General features: G+C 37.5%; 1 protein-coding gene across 2 annotated transcripts in view; it reads right to left on the bottom strand.

Annotated features, from left to right (window-relative positions):
• Positions 1 to 27,028, bottom strand: part of LOC150094577 (epithelial sodium channel subunit gamma-like) — a 391,842-nt gene that overhangs the window by 348,099 nt on the left and 16,715 nt on the right. For both annotated transcript variants that reach the window (XM_090412252.1, XM_090412253.1), the window contains one exon: positions 10,633 to 10,763. In XM_090412252.1, the coding sequence (XP_090268378.1) occupies positions 10,633 to 10,763 (131 nt within the window). The remainder of the gene's footprint in view (positions 1 to 10,632; positions 10,764 to 27,028) is intronic.

Below are 27,028 nucleotides of genomic sequence, written 5' to 3'. Positions count from 1 at the left end.
CCACTAATTGGAAAAAGAGAACATCAGAGAATAAGGAAAATGAATTTGAGTTCTTGAGTGACAACTATCTTAGGTAACATGTAATGGAGGGCACACAAGGATTGAGGGTCTCAGATCTGATCATATCATCAATGGATATGACTGTAAACGGCATATCTAATCTTTCTCCAGTTGGTAAAAGTGACCATTAAATTCTCAAATGAATGGCTACAACCAAGTCATATAAGAATTTCTCTGAGGAAAAGAAAGGTGGCACTATAAGGCCAGTAATTATGAGAAACTTAGGTGATAACTGGGAGCTACAACATAGAAAGAGGAGATTTCCATGCTGTAGGCCAAGAAAACTCTTAGAGAATTATTTTGACATGTGGCAAATAGAATTAAAATTATTATGGGAGGAAGATGTTAGTGGATGTAATTGTAAATTTTGTCCTCACAAATCCAGATATGTGAGTGTCTTATGTGTATGGCAGAGGAGGGATGATTGTGAGTGTGCAGAAGGTATATTATATGAGGAATTAAGTAGGCTAGATGACATATCACCATTTGTCTTAAAAGAATGCTTCAGGAATTTAATAGCACCCATGGCATACCAGTTTAACAAGTCATACAACACGACATGTGCCAAAGAAATGGAAAAAAAAAGGCAAAACAGCACTACTTCATACACTGTGCCACACTGTCACATATTGAGCCGCTTCATACTTCTGAAGAAGTTCCAGAAATGAATGACCAAGATGTTCACAGGTCTGTGGAATAATCTGTATGAGTAGAAATTATGAGTTGGGTCCACGCAGTTAGCCTAGTGGCTTTGAGCTTCGCAACCATATGACTGTGGAAGGAGTGTCCCAGGCTCGATTCCCGTCGACGACGTGAGCAATTTGAGGATCTTCCTCAGCCGTAGCCAAGTTAGCCGGTCTTGGGCGTGGGCAGTAGGGTTTTTTCCATCAGTTTATCTGGCGTTTTTCATCCCACAAGCAGGCAAACCGGCCCCATGAACATACGCGTATACAGCCAAAAATATATCCCCCCCCAGCAGCAGACTAGGTGACAGGTCGGTTGGGAGTGGTACTAACAAGTAGTCGCATCTAAGTAACACGTGGACCCTGCAGAGGAAGTGGGAATAATGCGTAGTGAAAGAAGAAGAAGAAGTAGAAATTATGAGTTGCAAAATTTAGTTAACAAGCAAAAAACAGGTCGTCATGATAGAAACGTAATAAAGAGGTTCTACAAGATTGATACAAAGGAAATTTTTCAATACATGATGAGTGGAGAAAGAAGAAAGAAAGAACTAAGGGTCACCCCAAAAAGTTACATAAGAGTGTGAAATAGTGTTAGAGCTAGATTTCTTTTGCTTGGAGAATGGTAAATGACTGAAATCAATTACCAGAGATTGTTGTGAATACTCTGATGAATGAGTTTAAAGAAAGGTATGATAGATATTGTGCGAATGATGATTATGTGGACCTCCCATGATGAATCTTCTAACTCTGTGGAGGTGTCCGCAGTGATAATAATAATAAAGAGGTAATATGACTGAGGCTACAAATTATAGGCGAATCCATATGTTTCAAGATGTGGTTAAGGTGTAGGAAAGGTTACTCAAGGCTATCATTCAGAAATGAATTGATGATAGCAGTATTCCCTTTGATGAACAGCATGGGTTTGTTAAAGAAAGATCATGTTTTAGCAATCTGCTTATGTACTACAATGTGGCAAATTCATTGGCCAAAGGAAATGCATATCAAGTGTTTGCTAGAGGGCTGCACAGTCTGTAGTGTTTTCAGAGAGCTCCCAAAAGCTAAGTGTAATTCTGAGTAAAAATTAGAATACAGGTTTAAATCATAATGTAATATTGTATAATTTTGGTAGCTTGTTGTGTCTGTGTGATTTTGGTGTGAATTCCGTTTTATTTAATTTGGTATTTAATGATACATTTCATAGATTGGCATATGGCACCAATGCGACGTAAGAGAATGGCATCCAAAAATATGCTTTTGTTCAAAAACTATAATGTGAGAGAGTTTGTCCAATGTGATGTGTGTGGGATGTATGCATTCCCGAATGAGGCTAGAGTTTGGATTGAAAGTGATAGTGGTGGAGTTTGGATTGAAAGTGATAGTAGCAAAGTGAGGAGTTGAAGTATGTGTCAGGTTGTGAAACAGTTATGGTTGAAGAAAGCCAGAATGTGAGTGAAAATAGTGGCTTGATAGGGAATCGCGATGTACAAGATGGCAATGAGAGCGGTGATCAAAGAAAGAGTGAGAGCAACTATACAGAGAGAGAAAATGGTTTAAATGATAAAAAAAATGAGGAATTATTTGTAAGAAGTGAGATCGCTAGGTTGCGCACAGTGATACAAAATGCGCAGCGGCAATTAGAGCACCTGAAAAACTCTCTCCACAGTGATTCGGCTAACGTAAATAAACAAGTGTTTGAAAGGAAAAATAAGCGTAAGAGTGGGAGAGTTTCTGAAATGAAGGACAGAGTGTTGTATGGTGACTCGTTATTAAGAGGAGTGATAGATGGGAGTTTAACTAAATCGTACCTACTGGGTGCAAAATTTAAGGATGTAAGTGAGAGTATTAGAGCACAAAAACAGAAGGTGAAAGAATTGATAGTTTTGGCGGGTATGAATGAATTGAAAGGAGATAAATTTTTTATGAGAGAGGACTTGAAAGTATTGTTAAAGGTAGCGAAAGAAAAGAGTGACAGAGTTAGAATGGTGAGTCTGCTGCTGTAGTATGACAGAGAGGAGTTTGGAAGGAGGGCCATAATCGCAAATGATATTATGCGCAGGTTATGCAGATGGTGTGGTGTGGAATTCATGGACGTGTGGAATCAGTTTGATGGGCGAAAGGATTTATATAAGGTGGATGGCCTGCATTTGAATGGATTTGGTGTGCGGAGACTGAAAAAAGTGTTGCTGAATGAAGTGAAAATGGATGTGCAGAACCAGGGAAACTAGAACTACCAAGGAGGGGGGGGGGGGTGGAGAAGATATGCAGACATCAGTGAGACAGTTGAGTGTAAGAATGTATATGATGTACCCGAGCCAGTACTAAGGACAAAAAACCGGAATGGGATAGTTACAATAACGCATCAAGATAGGGGTGGGACAAAGGTACCATTGCATTTCATGTATACTGATGCCAGGAGTATTAGGAACAAGAAGGAAAAATTTTTGGCCTTGATTGGCTCTTCCTGGCCACAGGTTATTGGCATTAGTGAAACATGGCTGACAGAAGATGATATAGTTAGTGGAATAGAATGTGTAGGTTATAGTGTGTTTAGGAGGGACATAGAGAATAAAATGGGGGGGGGGGGGGTTATTGATGATAGTTGATGAACTGCAGCCAAGGAGAACTGAAGTTGCATCACAGGATAATGAAAAGAGCTCATTTGAGGCTATTTGGTGTGAGATTGATACTGGCATTATAAAATATACAGTTGGGTGCTGCTATAGACCAAGTGATGGAATAGATGGTGGAGATAGTATGCATAAACAAATTGATCAAATGAGTGGAAGGAGAGTAATTATAATGGAGGATTTCAACTATGGTAACATTGATTGGAAGGAGGAGAGGACACATGTGAGGAAGGAAATGGATTTTATTCAATTATTAAGGGATAACTATCTGAGACAGCATGTAATTGAAAATACTAGGGGTGTGAGAGTGCTTGACCTGGTAATAGCATCTGAGAATTTGGCTAATGAATATGACCATGTTGCCACCTATTGGTGAGAGTGATCATATGGTCTTGACCTGGGAGGTGGCTAAAGGTGTGGAATTTTCGATTAATACAGGGTATATGTGGAACTACTGTACTGGCAAGTATGACAAGCTTAGGAGATTGCTTGGATCAGTGCCATGGCATGTACAACTGCAAGGGCTGGATGTTGATAGAGCATGGGAAGTGGTCAAGGAGCATTTGCAGGAGGTTATGGCTGATTGTATACCTAAGGCCCGAATAGTAAAACAAGTAGGGATTAAATGGATGAATAACACCATTAAGCCTGAGCTGCAAAAAAAGAAGCAACTGTGGAGGGAATTTAAAGAAAAAGGTGACCTGCAGGCACATGGACGGTATAAAGCGCAGGCCAGAAGGGTAACGAGCGTGGTAAAAAAAAGCAAAAGGGGATTATGAAAGGAAACTAGCTATGCAAGCTAAAGAGAATCCTAAACAGTTCTTTCAATATGCTGCAAGCAAGAAAAAAACTGTACATGGCAAAATGATTTTAAGGAATGACGATGGTAAGGAGGTCACTGAATCAGTCGATATAGTGGAGTTACTGAGCGAGCACTTTGCAAAAGTATATCATCCAGGTGGCGACATTGAAAAAATGAAGACACCATTAGTTTATACGGGAATTGTGATGAATGAAGTGGAGGTGAATAGTCTATTACAGAACCTTAATGTGAATAACTCTGTAGGATTGGATGGTATACTGGCACGGGTCTTGCATGAAGCGGCTAAAGAATTATCAGTGCCCTTGACCATGTTATTTAATCTAAGTCTCGGGTCTGGTTTAGTCCCGAAGGTGTGGAAAGAGGGAAAAATAGTTCCACTGCATAAAGGAGGCTCCAAGACTACGGTTGCAAATTACTGACCGATCAGCATATCAGGAATCGTTGTCAAGGTCTTGGAGAAAGTAGTCAAGGGAAAAATACACGAATGGATTGATGAAAGTGAGATACTGTATGGAGGGACAGCATGGTTTTGCAAAGGGTAGATCATGCCTCAGTAACTTGCTCAAGTTTTATAAAACGGTGACAGCTGAACTGGATAAGGGTAATGGGTTTACAGTGATACTGCTTGACCTGGTAAAGGCATTTGACAGGATACCACATGGAATTCTAATCCGTAAACTATAACATATGGGAATGGATATAGGATTGGTGAGATGGGTAGGTGGGTGGTTGAGGGAGAGATATCAAAGAGTAGTTTATTCAGGAGTTGAGTCCAAAAGATAGCCTGTGACTAGTGGTGTGCTGCAGGGTTCTGTTCTTGGACCACTGCTGTTTAATTTGTTCATTAACAATATAAGGAAGGATCTAAGAGTAACGGTTCATTTGTTCGCTGATGATGCAAAGTTGGGTAGGGCAATAGTGAATGCAGAAGATGTCAAAATCTTGCAGGACGACTTGGATAGACTAGAGTTCTGGGCTAAGGAGAATAGATGTCAATTTAATGTGACAAAATGTAAGGTTATGCATTTTGGGGTGAAAAGATTAGCAGCAGTATACCACATTGGTGGAACTGTACTCCAGAAGATTGATGAGGCCAGGGACTTGGGAGTGTTGGTGGATAGGGAGATGAAGATTAGGGGGCACATTGCAAAAGTAGCTAAATCAGCTCATCAACTCACTTGGTTGTTGAAAAATACCTTGACGAGCAGAGACAAGCAAGTTATTGTACCTCTGTACCGAGCCTTAATAAGACCTCATCTCGACTACTGTGCCCAGATTTGGTCACCTAGGTTCCTTCTTGATGGGTAGGAGGTGGAGAGGATCCAGAGGCGAGTGACTAAGATGATAGCAGGTATGGAAAGAACCATATGAGAACAGGTTGAAGATTTGTGGGTTGCAGAAATTAGTTGATAGGCAGAGAAGGGGGGATATGATTGAGACATTCAAATTGCTAAAGGGTTTCTATAGGATTAACTCAGGATATTTTTAAGATCAGGACTGGTGGTGGGAGAACTTGGGGACACCTAGAAGCTGGGCAAGAGTGTGGTTAGCAGGGGTGTTAGAGCTGGGTTCTTTACTTTTACAGTGGTAAATGAGTGGAATAAGCTGCCAGAGTCTGTTGTGGGTGCTAGGACAGTGAGTGAGTTCAAGGCAAGGTATGACAGATACTGTGAGAATGTCGTATAGTTGTGAGGACATGATGTTTAGGGCCTCCCTCGATGAGTCTAAGGACTCCCTGGAGTCGCCCGTAATAATAATAATAATATACAGTGGTATTCTTAGATTTTTCAAAGTCTGATAGATTGTCACACGAAATGCTAGTAACAAAACTGAAGATGGAATTGGATAATAGATCAATGATTTGTATACGTGACTGGCTGTCAGAAAGGTATCGATAAGTTGTGTATGGGAAAGTGGTATCCAAAAACAGAAAGGAAGGTCACTGGGTAGTGTATAGAGACTGAAGTTTAAGGATCATATCACTAAAATTGTCAGAACATCATAATGGATTTTGGAAATGATGAGGAGGGCTTTAAAGAGCTTTAACATGCAGAAGCAAAGAGTCTTTTGTGTAATTCCTTGATCAGACTGCATACAAACTATTTTGTGCAAATGTCACCTGGTTAAAGAGAATCCAAAGAAGGTTTACTAAGTTGTTAAATCTTTTTAATCTGGAATATGAAGCCAAATTGAGGGTAGACAGTCATGTGAACAGGAGGCAGACCCTTGTGAGAAGGAGAAGGGATGTGATCAAGATGTATAAGTTGCTGATAGTTTGTCACCAGCTTAATGTGGAGGAGACTTTTCCTAGAGCAAGAGGGAGACAGGATAAGAACTAGAGGCCATCACTGAAACTGTATAGGGTAGGCATGAGCAGGGAGGTGAGAAGTAAGTTCCGTGCATTCAGAATGGTTAGTAAGTGGAATACATTGTCTGAGAGTATAGCGAATTAGACACTGTCAATGAATTTAAAACATAATTTGATGCTCTTATTGTGCAAGAGTTGACCTCCTGTGACGAGTCTTTTGACTACTTGGAAGTCTGATGTTAATAATAATTAATAATAATAAATGTGTGTCAATGTATTCATTTATTGTTTTTTTTTCTAGGTCACAGATGCTTGTAAATTTCATTTAGGAAAGTGCACAAATGAAATAACATAAGTACTTAGGCCTGTATGATCTGTAGAACATACAGTGCTGAAGTACCTCCCTAGATAAGTCAATGATTTCTTTGAGGTGTCTATACCAAATAAGAATAATACGTTAAAAGTTTGTAATGGAATTTTAAAGAACTGAATTCTTAGTACAGCTAAGAATCTTTTGTTAAAATGTGCTATTAGTAAATTAACACTATTTTAATGTTTCTTAGATATTATAATTATTTATTATTATTATTATTATTATTCAGTCCTCCATGGAGTCTAAAGACTCATCGTGGGAGGTCCATCCTAAGAACGTTAAATCTGTCAAGACTCTTCGAGGGGAGGTCCCCCCCCCTAAGAAACACAAAGTCTATCATATCACTATTTAAACTCATTGACCTTTCTCGCTCTCACCACTCCATCAGGCAATGCATTCCACGGTTCGACCACCCTCCATGCAAAGAAACCACTCCTCACTTGCTTACAGTTTCCTTTCATAACTTCCAGGGATGGCCACTTGTCATCACTCCTTCCTGCTGTTCAACCAAGCGAAAGAACTCCCCAGTGTCAACCCTGTACACCACCTCTCAACAGTTTAAAAGTTTCAATCATATCACCTCACCTTCTATCCACCAAACTTTGCAGTCCACATTCCCTCAGCCGATCCTCATAACTATCCTTGTACAGTCCTGAAACCATCTTTGTCATCCGTCTTTGTATCCTTTCCACAGTTAATTTATCCCCTTCAAATCCTGGGGACCAAATCTGAGAACAATAGTCCAAGTGTGGTCTGATCAGAGATTTATATAACGGAATGATAACCCTTTTATCTCTGCAGATCAGTGTCCTTCTCATAATTGCAGCAATCCTCTGTGTTACCTTCACCATCTTTGCAATATGTTCCCTAAATTTCAGGTTTATATCAATCATCAACCCCAGATCTCTTGTCTCCCCTACTTCCTCCAGTATAACTCCTCCCATAGAGTATGCAGCATCCCATCGATGTTTCCCAAACCTCAAGACCTTACATTTTGCTGCATTAAACTGAAACCCCATTCATTTGCCCATCTATCTAGCTTATTCAAATCCTCTTGTAGTGCTACCACATCTGCACTATTACTAATAATCCTTCCCAGCTTTGCATCATCTGCAAACAACTGAATATCCCCTTGAAATCCACTGGCAATGTCATTGATATAAAGATTAAACAATATAGGTCCTAGTACTGAGCCCTGTGTGACCCCCACTTGTAACCCTCTGCCTCCTTGAAACTGCTCCACCATACACAACTCTCTCTGATACCTATCAGACAACCAATCCTGAATCCATTTGACCAATCTGACATCCAGACCCATGTGCTGCAACTTAAATATCAGCTTATCATGTGGCACCCTGTCAAATGCCTTCACTAAGTCTAAGAAAATTGCAGTATATGCATTTCCCTCATCTAATGTTCTTGTAACTTTATTATAAAAGGCCAGCATATTGCTAAAACAAGAGCACCCTTTCACAAATCCATGTTGACTCTCACAGATAACATTACCCTCATCTGCCCAATGCTGTATACGGTCCCTCACTATTTTCTCCAAGATCTTAACAACTTGATAAGATTTATTAACAACAATAAGATTTATTCCCAATTTATTCTTAAATATTATTATATTTAAGAAAGTCCTCATATTCATAAATTCATATGTAATTTGTTCAATTCCACTTGTCAAAAAATTCTTGAATAAAAGTAATTAAACATGACTTTATATTGTTTTCAAGTGATACATTTAAAGAATAAAATTATAATTTATGCCCATATTTGTTTTTCTGTTTAAGATGCTTATCCACTTTTTTCTCTGGTAAATGTTTGTGCTCTTAATTTACCAGTTTTATTACCTGCATTTAAAGGTAAATTCAGTAAGGTCAGAACGTGAAAGTAAAGATTATTTTTAATATTTAGATTTCCTTCAAGCATTTATAAGATTTCAGAGCATACCTTTCTTTCTTGAATGACTGCAATGTGACTCTTAAAATGAAGGCTTCCTCTGTTCAAGCATTCAAACAATGTTGCTGTCCACTGTCACTCCAGAACTTTGAAGACGTAAATTAAAAACTACTTCACTGATTCAGTCTTCAGCTAGGTGAGCAGAACCACTTAGTGGCACTTTCAGCTTAAATGGCAAGAAAAACAAAAGCCTCTTCAAACTCTAGAAATGGAGCTGCAACAAAATATGCATGCTGACACAGCTACCTCTTTGATAATAGTAATCAAGTAGTTGAAATTTAAAGAGTGAAAAAGGAAGTAAATCAATGCTACAAAATGTACCAAGAAATTTTGAAAGGATATGTGCAAAATGTGGTAAGGAAATTTCCAGCCAAAGTTTATCAAAAATATGGTATTCTTTATTCAACCTGGATTAGTCCACTGCTGGATGAATGTCTCCTGCAATTTTCTCCATGCTAATCTTCTTGCATCTTTCCTCATCCACTGTGCTCCAACGATACTTATAATCTCGTTACCTTACCAGGTTGTCTTTGGTTGCCATCCATATGTCTCTATTCTCTTAATAATTTAGGCCATCTTTTATTATATCTCTTGATGTGTCCAACCCATCTCCACTTGAAATGCATGATGTACTGTATTTACTTGAATATAACTCGCACCCCTGATTTTACTTTATGAAAAAAAAGAAATTAAAAAGTTTCACATATACCTCACTCATGAAAATTAAGCTTAAACACGTTCATGTCGGAGCGATAGTAACTTGCTCCCCGCAGTAAACAACACGCCCCCAATAGCCACTATACTGCAAACGCAAAAAAACAAGTAGTTTTATTGTATCAGTGAATAAGGTACAGAGGCATTTGCAGTTGGTGTAATATATTTCTCAACAAATAGTGCAATTAGACAACTGGGATAAAAATGGCACTAACTAATGAATCACATGTACCTCCTACATTAACTATGCTGTATAGATGCAAGCAAAACCGTATGTTGCACCGGCAAACATATTATCTTATCTAATTAAAAACTATTGTTTTTAGTTAGATGTGTGTATGAGTCTGCCTGCCTGCTCAAACGCAAAGCAGCAATAAAATTCAACCAAACATATTAAAATTCGTAAATGTGTTTAAAACTAAGAAATATATATACAGTGAGTTCAAGATACCAAGAAATTATATACTTGGTTTAATCCTTTATCCAAGTATAAGCAAACAAAGTTTGCACTGAAGGATATTCAGGACTGGGGCAACTCATAGTAAAGGTGGTTATGACTTCACATCACTTGCCTTAGTATCCCATAATGCAAAGCACATCTCCTTGTAGACATGTATACTGCTATTCATTATGGGAAGGGTTACTATCCAAACCAGTTTCGACCTTTATTGAGGGTCTGGCTCCTAATGACTCTCTCAGTAAATCAGTTTTTTTTTTCATACCTCAAAACAGGCAAACCGATCCCATGAACACACACGGCTACAGTCAGAAATACTTACAGCATGGCAAGGAAGGTAACTGGAAACCACCTTGCTTCAATAATCATCTCCCTAGTATAGTAGCATTTTGCTACCCCACCAACCATAAGGTTGAAAGGAAAACATACACACACATACAGACAAAAATTACTAGTTGTGGTGGTGTTGGAGGTGGGCGGTAGATGGCGTTGATTCGTAGTAGAGGTAAGGTGTAGAGAGAGTTGAAGATGTCCTCCCGCGATGAGTCTTCAGACTCCTTGGAGGTATCAGGAATAATAATAATAACAATATATGTTTGTTTGTTTTTTAACAAAGAAAAGTACTTACAGTTTATCCACTACTTCATCATGGTCATATTTTATAACTGCCACAAAAAAGAGATCAGAGATGCTGTATCCCATCTTTACTAATTCTTCTTTTGTGAAATTTACATTTTCAAACAATTTTGGGGGAATATCCTAAGATTAAAGAAAATAAAAATTAAAATAACTGAAGCATTTCTTATAGTGTTTTTATAGTGATACATTTTATACACTACATTGTTATTATTATACTACACCTCCATGAAGAAAGTACCAAGGCAGGAGGATGCTATACCATAATGCATCCCACAAATATATTTCTAATTTGCATGTGCCCTTTGGCCAGTTTGCCTGTTTTGAAAGAAGAAAAGCCCATGTTTACAGGAAGGGGGAGGGCCTGTTTCCTTCATATAAGAGAGTCTAACATTCAACTGAAAACACCATATAATGATTCTCTGCATCATAACAGGAATCAAGCTTGAGTATTTTTTATTAAGGGAGTATATTACCATTTCTCCAACTGTACTATGGAGGTGGTTATGTGTATGATATGAGACGATGGCAGTTTAATTATGTACAGTAAGATTAGCTTGACTGTTTGCATGACTGACCAGTAAGATATAACTTTCCTTTTTTCAATAATAACTTTCAGGTAAGTTATTATTATTATCATTGTCATCAGACTCATGAAGTCAAAATGTCATGGTAGGTCTCAATGCTACACACATAGATCATACGCACTCACCACATGCTCTGGCAATGCATACCACTCTCCACACAAAAATTACTTCCCTCACTCCCATTCATATCCCCCTTATACAGCTTCCATGGATGGCCTCTTTTTCTCTCCATCTCTTCTCAATGTATGAAAAATCTCATCCACATTAATCTGGTAATAACTCCTTACCAACTTATATGTCTCAATCATATATCTCTCTCCTTCTCCTCTCCAGTAGAAACTGAAAATTGTATTTCCTCAATCTTTCTTTATACTCAATTCCAGAGACCAAAAACCACCTTAATCAATCTCTGGCCTCTTTTCAATTTATTTTTAATACTTTCTTTAAAAAACTAAGTGACCATATCTGTGTATGGTAATCTATATGCAGACTAATTAATCTTCATGCAAAGTATCCATAATCTCCTTACTTCTACATGTCAGTGTTTTATTCATCATTCGAATTTTTTCATCCCTCAAAACAGGCGAACTGATCCCGTGAACACACATGGCTACAGTCATTAATACTTAAGGTACGGCAAAGAAGGCAACAGTAAACCACCTTACTTCATAATCATCCATAATCTCCTTACAAAGTATCCATATTAATTAATCTTCACTAATTAATCTAATCTCATTAATCTAATTAATCTTCATACAAAGTATCCATAATCTCCTTACTTCTACATGTCAGTGTTTTCTTCATCATTGCTATAATCTATTGTGCTGTCCTCACGACTTTGGCATGTGAATGGCTTCTTGTTCTACTCCTGTCACCCTCTGAATTATTAATTAATTTATTCCTAAATCTTATCACCTGGTAATCTACTGCATCACCTTTGCAACTGGATTGTCATTCTCCTCTCTGGTAGTTCACTACTTGTCGTGGTGGATAGCTTCCTTTCATCAGCTTTTCCCACCAGTGGCAGAGTGCCCTAGAGCCATGTACTGATGTCCACATTCTTTCTCCTATTCATAGCTTTGCTGATAACAGTACTCAACTCCTTTTTTTTATTTGATACAAAGTCCTCCATAAGCCATGCTTTAAACACTGATCTCTTTGTCACAGTCACATTTCAATAATGTGAGGTTAGGAAAACCTCATCAACACTACTAAAACATAGTCATATTTTATTTCACTCCCTCACACACACACCCCTTTGATAATACCAAAGTGCATGATCAGATCTCTCTCTCTCTTCTTTGGAAAAATGATACATCTTACTTTTCCTACTTGGTGGGAGAAGGCTGTACTTGTGATATATATATATATAAACATATCACAACTGCAGCCTTCTCCCACTAATCAGAAAATTAGGTATGCTATACCACTCAAGATACTACCTCTCTTCTATATAACTTTAACCCAATATAAATCACAAATCTAGCCTACCTTTGAATATCTGTGACACATTTGGATTGATAAATCAAAAATCTCACTAAAAGTACTTCATGCTATCCATCATTTGATGACCCTCTCTCACAGACTGCTCCAGTCAGTTTCTTGCAGACATTTTGTTTCTCACTTATGCTCGTTCCATGGGTTGTTCCACTGAACTGGCTTCCACCACTCTACTTTCCCTTAAACCTGTGAACACAAAAGCAATTGCTGGTCAGAATCCATTCACTATCAGCTTTAAACTTGCAAAATCAACTTGTCATCCTTCTCCTTTCCATCTATCTCTGTTCTATAGAACAACATTTCTCACATTTTCCCCAATAACTACAACCACAAGTTGTTCAAAACATATCAACAGGTTCCTGCTCTCTTCTTATCTACATGGCATTGGTGTTTTGCAGTTGCTCATGTGTAGGGTGTATATATATATATATATATATATATATAAACATAAATGCACAGACCTATAGCAAACACTACTATAATGAAATACACTATTATGATGAAAAGTTCCCATCCGTTCCCATTCTGCAGAATCATAGAAATCGATGCTATTTTTAGCTTACTGTTGCAAATAGAAATTCACAATCTGTATTTTTTTTTAGCAAACATCTGCATTTACTGAACTCAAATGAAACATCTGCATTTGCTGAACTCAGCAAAATATAATAGGTTCAATACAACTGGCAATAAATATGAAAACAGCTGATGTGCCTTAAAAAAAGGGGGGGAGAAGTAATCCTGCCTAATGTTTATAATTACAGGCTTACTGGTCATATAAAACTTATGAACCCATACTTGATGGCCATGTCATTAACATGTTAACTAAACATCACCTCACTCCTGCAGTCTATGGACCAAGGTGCTATTTCTGCCTTCAAGGCATGTTATTTCAAAATACTTCTACTCAAACGACTGCTGCTACTGAGGATTGGGAAACCCCCACAAACTTTTGGAATGAATATAATATTTTTGCCTTATAACAAGAACATAGATGCAGAATGTAGAGAGATGACAACAGAGTGTAAGAATGGTTGGAAGTAGTTGCTGAAAATGTCTCATCAACCATTCACAAGATTTGACAAAGCCTTAGAAGAGATTAGTGAAATGATACTGCTAGTAGCTAAAGAGTTGGAGATTTGCAAAAGTGAGTCCCAAAAAATAGTTTACAGTGATAAAATTAGTAAGCATTTGCCTCTGTTAATAATGCTGTTTGAGAAAATGAACACCAACATGGAGAAGTTTAGCAACGTATACAGAATGGTAACAAAAATGTATGCAAAAAAGAAAAATGTACATTGTGCAAATAAAGTTGGATGTAGTGTGCAAAATTTTAATGAAGCTTACTCCTGCTGTCATGTCATCCTCTGAAGATGGCATAGACCTTTCACAAGTTATCCATCTGGTGAACTATCCTCAGAATGCTCTGTCGTGCAGTTCCTGAATATGAAGAATTTATAATTGATTACCTAGCCTCCCCTTCATGTTCTGATTATTTTAACTAAGTGTACAGAAGCACTGTACACTCATGCTTCATTATTTATTACAGTACAGCACCATACTGTGTACAGTAATTTTATGTTACTTGTACATTGCATTATTTCAAGACAAAGAGTCAATTTTGTTAAAAAATATAACCAAGACTTACACGTTTTAACATTCTGGCATGTTAAATGTTAACATATCATTATGATTGATATAGTGATTTCCAACTTGGAACATTTTATTGGCTTATGATGGGAACCAAACCTCATGTTGAAGACTGACTGACTGACTGTATTAAAACTAGAAATTTAAACATATGGATTATCAGGAAACAATTTTAATCAGTGTCAGAACCTTCCAGCTTTTAACAAATACATAAAAATCCATAAGAGTTTGGTTATTAACATACAGTTGCATGCTAAATAAACTCACAGTGTTTCAAGTTGTAGTAAAAGGAAACCATACCAAATTATTATTATTATTCAGGCCTCCATGGTGTCAAGAGACTTATCGTGGGAGGTCCTTCCTAGGAAACACAAAGTCTATCACACCACTCCTTGAACTCATTGGCCGTTCTCATTCTCACCACTCTATCAGGCAATGCATTCCATGGTTCAATCATCCTCCATGCAAAGAAACCACTCCTCACCCTCTTGCCCACAGCTTCCTTTCGTAACTTCCAAGGATGGAACCTTGTCATTGCTCCTTCCTGCTGTTCCACCTAGTGAAAGAACTCCCCAGTGTCAACCCTGTAACTGCCTCTCAATGGTTTAAAAGTCTCAATCATATCACCTCTCCAGCTTCTATCCACCAAACTCTGCAGTCCACATTCCCTCAGTCGATCCTCATAACTTATATTGTACAGTCTGAAATTAAATTGAAAAATCTTAGCTCTCTTTCTGTTTAAGATAAAATTAAAAGAGTTCCACTGAACAGTAAAGTTTGGGAGGATAAAAATAAAGATGCTTAAATTCCAGGGGAAGCAGAAAACCAAATGTAGTGATCATAGCAATAGAAATTTTATGTTTAATGAAATCTGCAAGAACTTCCTTTAATCACCTGAACCTTCACAGTGCATCATTAAGTTATGATAAGAGTAGGCGGTTTACCAAATTTATTGACAATTGCTCATTTGGCATATATCAAAGGTGCAAGGGTTCAACTTGGCTTTGAGTGCAGGGGAAAGAAATAAAAGCTTTACAGTACATTAAAGCATAACAAGAAGAAGCTGTATACTACACCAAACTCTGTAATGTTAATATTTTTCTTATTTAGAAAAATATTAAGATTTTAGTTTGGGCCCTTAAGTGTACAAGAAAATCAAAAACTTCAGAATATTTTTTGCATTGTGAGATTTGTATTTATACTAAGAAAAAGCTGTGTACCATATTCGATGATCATAGCTGCTATCATTTTGATAAAATCAGCAACTGTGCAGTTTGGTCTCCAATTTTTTTTGTTTTATATTTTCTCTTTCTTTTATTTTGAATTCTGAATTACTGGTCATTTAAAAATTAATCTAACAATTATTAGTCAGGGGTGCTTAAGGGTCGAAGCTGTATAAATGAGAGGAGACCTCCACATAGCCTTTAAAGGAATGCGGAGAACCGACCAGGGCTTCTGACCTAATGTCCAATCCTCACCTTCTCGTGGTGCACCATGTTGGGTATCTACTTGGATACTGAACGAACGAGAATGGGCTGGCAATTTGGGATTTAGCCAACCAAATTGTATTCTTATTCGTTAAACCAAAATAAAAAAAAATGATGGTACAACATGACAAAATTTCATGCCGGCTGGGGCGTCGCCCGGTTAAACAAGGCCCCCATTGTTTTTGCCAGAGAACCAGGGCGAACAGCGAAAAGTCAGCTACTGGAACAAATCTGAAAACAAACCCCAACTCAACATCACCAGAGTTAAAGATCGGTACTATCAACGTAAGAAGCCTGAATGGCAAAGAAATGGAGCTAGCTGAGGAATTAGATAAGTACCAGATCGACATAATAGGGGTGACTGAAACAAAAAAGACCAAAACTGGTGAGATCTTTCTGAGCAATAAATACAAAATGTTATATTCAGGCAATGACAATCAAGGAAAAGAAGGAGTAGCCATAGTATTCAACACAAAATACAAGGCTAATCTTCTTGAATGGCAGGCAGTCTCAAGTAGAGTAATGTGGGCAAATATGAGAATGGGGAACTGGACAATGAGACTTATTTGTGCCTATAGTCCCACAGAATGTTCTACTAAGGTAGAAGTGGAGGAATTTTTTGATGCGTTAGAAAAAGCAACTGACACAATGAAAAATGAAAAGTTGGTCCTTGTTGGGGATCAAAATAACAGAGTAGGAAATGATTGCGAGACATACAAAAATATTTTGGGAAAATTTGGAGAAAAGAGCAAAGCTAATAATAATGGCAATTATCTGTTGGATTTCTGCTCAGGACATGGACTGGTTATTACTAACACCATGTTCCAACATAAAAATGTGCACAAATTCACATGCAGAGAAGAGGCTAGGAATAAGAAAAGTCTCATTGACTAAGTTATTGATGATAGTGATGTTTTCTCCCTGGTGCAGGACACCAGAGTGTACAGAGGATTTGAAATTGGAAGTGATCACTATTTAGTCTTGAGCAGGATAAAATTGAATTTCATATTGAAAAGAATAACATATAAGAAAGTTTTAAAGCGAATAAAAGTTGAGCAGCTCTCAGATGTGAACTGTAGACTAAAATACGCAAAGATTATTGAAGAAAAAATGAAAGAGTTTGAGAACAGGAACCAAACCTTGGAGATTCAGTGGCAAGCCTTCAAGAAAACACTGATTGATTCAGCCAGAGAGGCATGTGGTGAGGTTGTCTGCAAGGATAGAAAAATCAGAACTCCCTGGTGGACATAGTAAGTTAAAGTGGCAGTGAAGGAAAAGAAGAAAGCATATCAAAAGTTCCTGTCAAATAAGTCAGCTTGTGCTCTTAGAGAATATAGAGACAAATGCAAGAATGCTAAACACTGTGTAAAACTAGCTAAACAAAAGTCATGGGAGGACTTTGGCAAGAATATAGAAAATAAATATCAAGAAGGTGGCAAAATATTCTGGAGGTTGTTGAAGAAGCTTAGGAATGGAGGAAAGAGTGCTGTAAAAGGAGTTAGAGATGATACAGGTGACATGAAAACTGGAATAAAAGATATCCTTGAAGTATGGAGTAATTACTTTGAAAAACTGCTAAATGAAGCAAGCAGTGATGACAGCACAGTGGTAAAAAACACTGACCAGGCATGCAGGCAGGAATACATATCCATACTTGAAGTAGAAAAAGCCATCAAAGGCTTGAAATGTGGAAAGGCAGCTGGAGTAGATGATATTCGACCAGAAATGCTGAAGTATGGTGGTATAAGAGTCTTACAGTGGCTGCGCTGCACTGCATAGTTCAGAAAGCCTGGACAGAGGGTCGAATTCCCAATGATTGGAGTAGAGCTCTCATAATACCCATATATAAAAAGGGAAATAAAACTGAATGTGAGAATTACAGAGGTATTTCTCTACTGAGTGTTCCTGGCAAAATCTATGCAAGTATACTTGAGAAACGGTTGAGAAGAATTGTGGAAGAAAAGCTTGGTGAAGAACAAGCCAAACAGAGGCTGTCAGGATCAGATCTTCACTTTACGACAAATAGTCGAGAAAGCATGGGAATATAACAAAGATCTGTATTTAAGTTTTGTCGATTTGGAAAAGGCATATGATAAGGTGCCAAGAGAGAAGCTATTCAATACGCTGCAGTTATATGGTGTCAATGGGGCATTATATCAAGCAATACTTAGTCTTTATTTGAGTTGTAAGTCAGCAGTTAGAATTGAAGGAAGTACAGGAAGATGGTTTAATGTTAAATCTGGTGTGAGACAAGGATGTACATTATACCATCTGTTATTCATTATCTATATGGATCACATTATGAAGGAAAGTGGTATTAAACATGATATCAAAATTGGAGATGTTAATGTCAGCTCTTTGCTTTATGCGGATGATGTTATACTTCTAAATAAATCCACTACAAGTCTGCAAGATTCTCTGACTAAATTGAATAGGTGTTGTAATAGATATGATATGAAGGTCATCAATAAAAAGACAAAGACAATGAAAATAGGCAGAATCATTGAAAATGTCAACTGTGTTGTGAATGGAGAACCTGTGGAACAAGTAAAACATTTCAGCTACTTAGGCACGATTTTTACTGAAGATGGTAAATTAAATATGGAAATAGACAACAGAATCAGCAAAGCTGGTATGGTGGGAAGTCAATTGAATAAATTCATATGGAATAAGAGAGAAATTAGTCAGAACACTAAATTAGCTGTATACAAGACAGTGTTCAAACAAGTTTTAACTTATGGATATGAGAGCTGGGTCAGAAGTAAAACACTTGACCAAAGACTAGAGACCGCAGATATGAGAGTCCTGAGAAAGATTAGAGGCGTGAACAGATGGCATCAATGGCAATATCATATTAAAAACGAGGATATTAGGAAAGAACTTGACATTGTCAGCATCCAGGAATGCATTAGCAGAGCTAATCTCAGGTGGTATGGTCACTTAAATAGAATGGGAGAGGAAAGATTAACAAAACAAGTGTTCTCTGCCAGGTTGGCAGGAAAACGACCCAGAGGAAGATCAAGATATAGGTGGATTGATATGGTACAAAGTGCCTTAGACAATAGAAATAGAAGATCTGATAATGTTGGATTCTTGACAAGTAACAGACTGATTTGGAGGAAAATTGTAGATAGGAAGTTAGTAATGATATAATTTTTTCATGTAGTACTATCATATCCTGTACATCCCTTGTGGGTACATGGCAGGAATTTGATGATGATGATGATGAATTATTAGTCATTTAAATTTTTTTTTTAATGGAGCAAAATAGTTCATTTATTATTATTATTATTAAGAGAGACCTTGAGGGAGTCAGGGACTCAATGAGGGATGTCATATATTATATACACCAGTTATCATATTTATTCTTAAATTCATTCATACTACTTGCACACACCACATCCAATGAAGTCCATTCCAATCATGCGATACCCTATGAGATAAAAATCTGACTCCCTTTTTAGCAACATCCATTCTCATCTTCCAAGGATGTCCTCTTATCCTTTCCCCACCCTCCAATTCCATCAACTGAAATCCTGTATGATCCTTTCAGAAGTTTGAAAGTCTCAATCATATCATTCTCTTTTAGCTGATTGCTAGTGTGTGCAGTCTACAAATTCTCAATCTGTCTTCATAATCAGTATTCCACAATCTTGATATCACTTTTAACACTCTCTCTCCACTGTATCCGAATCACAACAAAAACCAGGAGACCAAACCAGTGCACAGTAGTCCAAGTGAGGTCTTATCTAGGCCTTGTAGAGAGGCAAAATGACATTTGGCATTGTGGTTATCTTCTGAGTTGTATTTGCAATCTTTGTTACATGACCCATTAACTTCAACTTTATATCTACTAACACTCTAAAATCCCTAGCCTTATCAGCTTTGTCTAGCATACCCTCACCAATATAATAAAACACTGTATATCTAATCACATCCAAATGCATGACTTTACATTTACTGACATCCATTTTCCCAATGCTCACTCAAATCATTCTGCAAGTACTGCATATCAGCAGCATTCTTGATTACCCTATCTTTGCATCATCAACAAATAGCTGTATGCTGCCTGTCAAATCCTTCTCATTATCATTAATGTACAGACTGAATAACAGTGGATCAAGGACTGATCCTTGTGATACAACACTAGTTGCTTTAAATCTTGCAGACTCACATCCCTCATATATCATTTTTTGATATCTGTCAATCAGCTGCTTAACGACGCTAATATTTTATAATCCAAATGCATATTCTCCAATTTATGCAACAGTGTAGCATGCTCTATTCTGTCAAAAGCCTTAGCAAAATCCAAATATCATGGTGTATCCATTTCTCTTGTCTGGTTTAATGGTAACATTATTATAGAATGTGAGCAAGTTGATAAAACATGACCTTCCCTTAGTAAATCCATACTGTTCATTGCAAAGTAGAGATTCACTGTCAACTCATTTCTGAATTCGAGCTCTAACCAATTTTTCCAAAATCTTCACCATCACTCCTGAGATACTGATTGGTCAATAGTTGGATACATTGGTCTTTGCACCACCTTTGCGCAATGAGATTACCATATATTCTTTTCATTCCTCCAGAATCTTCCCTGTTCTGGGACTCAAATTATATAGCCTGCTCAAAGGAATTATTATTATACAGGTATACAGGTATCACCATGAAGTTAGAAGACTCACTGTGAGAAACCTACACTAACCTTTATATGTACCATAACTATCATACCTGTTCTTAAATTCGTTCACCGAGAGTACACACAAATATTTCTAGCAAATCTATTCCACTCATTCAGCACTCTAAGAAAAACAAAAGTAGTCTGTGCAACCTTATAACAACACTTTTACACAACTAACGGAGGTGACACCTAGTTATTTCTCTCTCTATTCATCATATATTGAAAAATTTCTTTTGTGTCAATCTTATGGAAATCCTTGTAGAAAAGCTTGGCTATAACGTTGGTTATACATGATTACTAAGTAACTTAAGGAATTCACAATGTACACTAGAATATAAATTAAATTAAACTTTAATATATATATTTCCAATATTTCGGCAAACATCACATTGCCATCTTCAAAGGAACTTAAGATAAAGACACGTGCACATAGACACCAAACACAGTAAAGGAGGACGAAGTGAGGAAGCTATTATTTTTCCTAAAAATCCTGATGATGCCCCCTAGTGGGCTATGTAAGTATTCTTGGCCGTTGGGCTGAAGGTCTCCTAATATACATCTCCCAAATTTGGGGCATTCTCATGCAACCAAATTTGTTGAGGTTTGGCATGTTTCTTAGGGTTGAGGCTGATCCCATGAATAGCCTTTCAAATTTGAAGTTGCTCCAGTTTATTACTGTGGCTTCCACCATATTCTGTGGCATGTATCCAGAGCATGGTCTGCAAGACCAGAGTGGCTGTACTGGTGAAATCGGATATAGTCCTTGTGTTCTGAAATTCTGATATTCGCTGTCCTGCCTGTTTGGCCAAAGTAGGACAGCTTACAGCTGCAAGGGACCTGGTATACACCAGGTCGGTCTAGGGGAAGTGGTTGGTCTTTAGCGCAGCAGATAAGGGATGCCAATTTTCTATATGGTCTGTAACAAGAGGTCGTCATGTTTTTTTTTTTAAGATTTTGGTAATTTTTTCCGAGGTGCCTCAGATGTAGGAAATAGTGATGGATTTAGAGTAATCCTTGTTGTGAAGGGGGAGGGGGTTGTGGTTTACTGGTTTCAATATTTTTTGGATTTTTTTTTTCAGTGGGGGGGGGGGAGCCATTGGCTGAGAAAATGTTGAGGATGTGATTAAGTTCAGTGGTTAGGGCATTGTTATTTGAACAGATTAGTTTAGCCCTGTTGTATAGTGTCTTAATAACTTCATATTGTTGTGGGGGGGGGGGGGGAATTATTGGTGAATGTATCTGCCTGTATGGGTGGGTTTTCTATAAACTGAGAAAACCAAGGTTCCATCAGGTTGGAGGGTGACTAGTGTGTCTAGGAAGGGGAGGTTATTGATTTCCTCTTTTTTCAGGGTAAACTTGATTCTAGGGTGTTGGTTGTTTAAGTGTGTTAGGAAGGAGGGAAGTGAATATCCGGGCCATATGGCCAAATAGCGAACACATCATCAACGTAGCGAAGCCATATGGTAGGTTTTTGTGGGGCTGAGTTTAAGGCTTTCTCTTCAAAAGTCTCCATAAAGAAGTTGGCCAAGGGTGGGGAAAGTGGTGAACCCATGGCTGTCCCCTCTATCTGTTTGTAGAATTTTTCCTACCAAACGAAATAGCCTGAGTTCATTGTAAACTGAAATAGGGCTGAGATATTGGGAAGAAATTTAGCTTGGATTAGCTCTAAGGCTTCCTTGAGTGGGACATTTGTGAATAAGGAGGAGACGTCAAAACTGACCATTATGTCAGTATGTTGAAGTGTAAGGTTTTCTATGCTGGCTTTGAAGTGGGAAGAGTTTTTTATGTGTGCTGGTGTGTTGTCAGTATAGTGTGTGAGCACCTTGGCCAAATGTTTAGCTAATTTGTATGTGGGGGGGAATCAATGCCATCCACTATGGGATGTAATGGCACATTTTCTTTATGTATTTTTGGGAGTCCATATATATGGGGAGTACAGAGTTATACGGTTTTAATTTGTTAGTAACTTCTATAGCCAAGAAGTGATCTTCTTAAGGAGCCTGGAGTTTTCTCATTTGTGAGTTGGTGGGATTGTATTCAATAGGGAGGTAAGTAGCCCGATCTAATAATAGAGCATTAAGCTTACCTGTGTAGTCCGTTTGGTTGAGTACTACGATGGCATTTCACTTATCCGTTTTGGTGATCATTATTTCTTTGTTTTTCCAATTTTATTATTTCAATGCCATCTACTGCCCACCACCACCACCACTAGTATTTTTACAGACAATCACAAACATCCATGACCACAGCAGGATTCAAATCTGCAGCCTTTTGGCTGGAAAACAGATATGCTAACCACTTGGCCAACCAGACCGGCTATGAATAATGATGGAGTATGAATAATAATGAATGTGAATAATGATGTAGCTATTTCTCTTATCTATTATTATTAATTACAATAACAGTATTCGCTCAAGTGCCTTATCAAGATTCTGTAGTATCATGATGTGGCTATTTCTCTTATCTAATTTTGCTGTTGCTCTATTTTAAAATGCCAGCCTGGTTGGCATTTAAAATAGGTGACCGGTTAGCATATCCACTCTCCTATTTTAAAATGCCAGCCTGGTTGGCATTTAAAATAGGTGACCGGTTAGCATATCCACTCTCCAGTAAAAAGGCTGTGGATTTAAATCCTGCCATGGACATGGATGCTTGCGAATTTCTGTGAAAATACTAGTGGTGGTGGAGGACAGTAAATGGCATTGATGTAGATGATGTGGTTCATTGTAGTTGGTGGATTGAATGGTGGAGATGAGCGTTGTTGAGTCAGTGCCCTCCCTTGATGAGTCTGGACTCACTGGAGATGTCACATAATAATAATAATAATAAAATGTGAGTAAATTACTAGGGCACAACCTACTTTTTACAAACTGTCTTTGACCACAACTCCTGAGATACTAATTTTTAATTTGCTACTTCTGTCTTGGAGCTACCTTTATGTAATGGAACTATCTTACATCATGTTATGCAAGCAGGAAAAAGCTGCAATAATTATAAATTCTTGGAACATTCCCCTAAGACACTTGATATTTCACCAAGCGCTACTGCTACTACCTTATTGATTGACATCTAGTTAATTGCTTTCAGGTCATCTTCTGCCATTCTCTCTGCATGCAACCTTCTCATAATGTCACACTTATGAGGATAAAATACACTAATGAGTAAATTACTAGGGCACATCCTGCCTTTTACCAACTTTTTCAGTTCTTTAACTACCACTCCTGAGATACTAATTTTTTAATTTGCTACTTCTGTCTTGGAGCCACCTTTATGTAATGGAACAATTGGATACTTTGAATACTCGCTGAATACTTTGAATTTGTCCTCTGTAGCAGTTACTAATCTACCATTTTTATCCATTAACATCATTTCTTCTAACTACCACATATCAAAATAACTCTTTGGGATTTTTCCTGGTCTGATCAGCTGATTTCTGATTATACAGTACTTTTGCTTATAAAGCCTTCCTTTCTGGCCTTCTCTTTGTGTTCTCATGCAAATAATTCTGACACTCATTCATCTTGTGCTGCACATTTCATCTTGTGCTGCACATATCATCTTGTGCTGCACATATATTCTTTTGTCAGAAGTCCTCACATGACTTTCAATCACCCAGGTAATCACTTCATGGTCACTCTCACCAACTGGGGGAAATTTGACACCTCATTTATAATAACATCCTCTAATGAAATGATTAAATCCAAAACCTTTAATCCTCATGTGCCCTTTGTTACATACTGCCTGAGGTAGTTATCCCTCAAAAAAAAAAAAAAAAAAAAACTCAAGTAACATTTTTTCTTCACTTCCAGTTACTATGTAATAAGGTCATCCAAACTCTAATTCTGTTTTCAAATCACTGGTAGAATTATCTTTATATTACCTTGTAACAGCTTTCAGATTCTCAGCACAACAGATCAACAAGGACTTCAATTCATAATTCCATGGATCTGCATCAATCTTTGAAGAATTGGAAAAACCACTCTTCAAAGATCAATGCAGCCATTCAAGCCATGACACTGGCAGAGTTGTCTTGTGTGTTCTGTTAAGTAATTTCAGATTCTCACCATACAACAGATCAATAATGGCTAAATTTTTAACTGTATGCAGCATCTGAACTCAAAACACCCTTCAATATATTATCAATACACCCTTCAAAGGGTTTAGTGCTATATCACTACAAAAAGTGCTATATCACTCAATCTTTAGAAGAGAACATTAATTTTTCTAATTTTGCAATGTCGGCTTGCAAAGGAATCCATTCCACCCCTCCTCAAAAAAGTCCTGTTTCATCAATTAAAAGCTTGTAATTAAACATCTGCCTTCCTCTTCCATAATTCTCAATTAAGAAATGTGACTGTTTTGCCATTGGTAACAATGTTCATACCATGGCAATAAGGGAAGTAGCTAAGTATGGATGTTCCAATTAGGACAGGTTACATGCTGAACTACAAATCTGGAAAGCATGAAAGACTTATGAGAATAGTATGTTCAGTTCCAAGGCATCAGTTACTGAATGGGAAGAATATCAACAGTGCATGAAGGGGGTTTGAAAATATGCTTAAATGATACTGTATCTGAATGTGTCTCTAGAGTTCAAAGAACAATTAGGATGGGAGTGAAATGGATGAGAAACCATATTAGCAAAAGTTCCATAGAAAGAAGATGATGAGAAAAGAATTTCATGAGAATAATAGTGAAAGAAGTTATAATATATTCGGTAGTTTGCAGATGATGGATGATGTGAAGCTGGGAAGGATTATTAGTAATAGTGCAGATGTGGTAGCCCTGCAAGAGGATTTGAATAAACTGGACAGATGGGAAAATGATTGGAGGTATCGATTTAATGCAGGGGGAATGATTGATAGAAACCTGAAATTCAGGGAATATATTACAAAGGGTGGTGAAGGTAACCCAGAGGATTGCTGCAATACTGAGAAGGATGCTGACCTGCAGAGATAAAAGAGTTTTCAATTGTATAAAGCCCTAATCAGACCATACTTGGACTATTGTTCTCAAATTTGGTCCCCATGATTTGAAGGGGAAAAGTGTAGAGGCAGATAACAAAGTTGGTATCAGGACTGTACAAGGACTGTTAGTTATGAAGAGGCTGAAGGAATGTAGACTGCAGAGTTTGATAGATAGAAGGAGAGGTGATATGATTGACACTTTTAAACTGTTGAGAGGTACTACAAGGTCGACAGTGAGTTCTTTCACTTAGTAGAATGGGAGGAAGGGACAAGGTGCCATCTCTGGAAGTTATGAAAGAGCAAGAAGGTGAGGGGTGGTTTTTTTTTGCATGAAGGGTGGATGACCCGTGGAATGCATTGCCTGATAGAGTGGAGAGCACAAGCGGTTAATGAGTTCAAGGAGTGGTATGATAGACTTTGTGTTTTTTAGGATGGCACTCCCACGAATGAGTCTTTTGATTCCATTCCATGGAGGCTTGAATTATAATAATAATGATATTAATAATATATAAAGTGATATGCCAGAAATGTTATGAGTATTGTACAGAAAGCTAAATCAGAATACAAAAAGAAATGGACTACACAGGCTAAAGGCAACCCAAAACAATTTTATCATTATGCTGTAAGTAGAAGAAAGAATGAAAGTATAAGAATGATTTAGTAAATGCTAACCAGTATCAGAAACACATCTGATATCCTTGAATCAGAAGCAGATGAGATTGTTCAAATAATGAGTATGCATTTTGCTAAGATCTATAAAATTGGTGTATGCAGCATAGTACATAGGGCTACTAATACACAGGATGCAGAGATAGAGATGTATGAGAAGGTTCTATAATTGTATAAACTGAATAAAATTCGGCATTGAGGACAGATATGATATCAGTAAAGGAATGCTCAGATGAACTAGCTAGGCCTTTGACATGTGTATATAATTTGAGTTTCAGATCAGGAAAAGATCCCACAGGAATAGAAAGAATGTATGTTAGTTGAGATGTACAAGAGCAGTGCAAAAACTGATGTCTCCAACTACCAACCTAACAATCTGGAATAATGGTGAAATTTTAAAGAAGTTGGTAAGAACTTGTATACAGAAATGGAATGACATGCAAATTGTACTTTGCAAAGAACAGCATGAGTTTACTAAAGGGAGATCATGTTTGAACATTATTTAACCTCAACCTTAACATTATTTAATAACAATGTTAAGGTTGGGTGAAGGGATGCATTATGACCCTGCTGGACTTTGCTAAGGCATTTGAATAGGAGACCAAATGGAGGGCTATTGCATAAACTGGAGAATAACGAATTGGAATATAAACTATCAACATGGATAAGTCAATGGAAGGTAGACAAGTATCAGAAAGTAGTATAAGAGGAGTGTGAATCTCTCATATTTAAGGTAACCAGGATTAGTCCTTGTACTACTGTTGTTTATTCAACAGGGTGATTCAAAAGTCTCCATATATAGTAAAAATGGTCACACTTTTTTTAACAAAATGTCACTTTATTCACAAAA

Source organism: Typopeltis vanoorti, chromosome 22 (genome assembly GCF_054136105.1).
Source record: "Typopeltis vanoorti isolate ZY-2024b chromosome 22, IOZ_Tvanoo_1.0, whole genome shotgun sequence".
Taxonomy (NCBI): Eukaryota; Metazoa; Arthropoda; class Arachnida; order Uropygi; family Thelyphonidae; genus Typopeltis; species Typopeltis vanoorti.
Note: the sequence above shows the minus strand (reverse complement) of the source record. Positions and strands in the feature narration are given on the sequence as shown.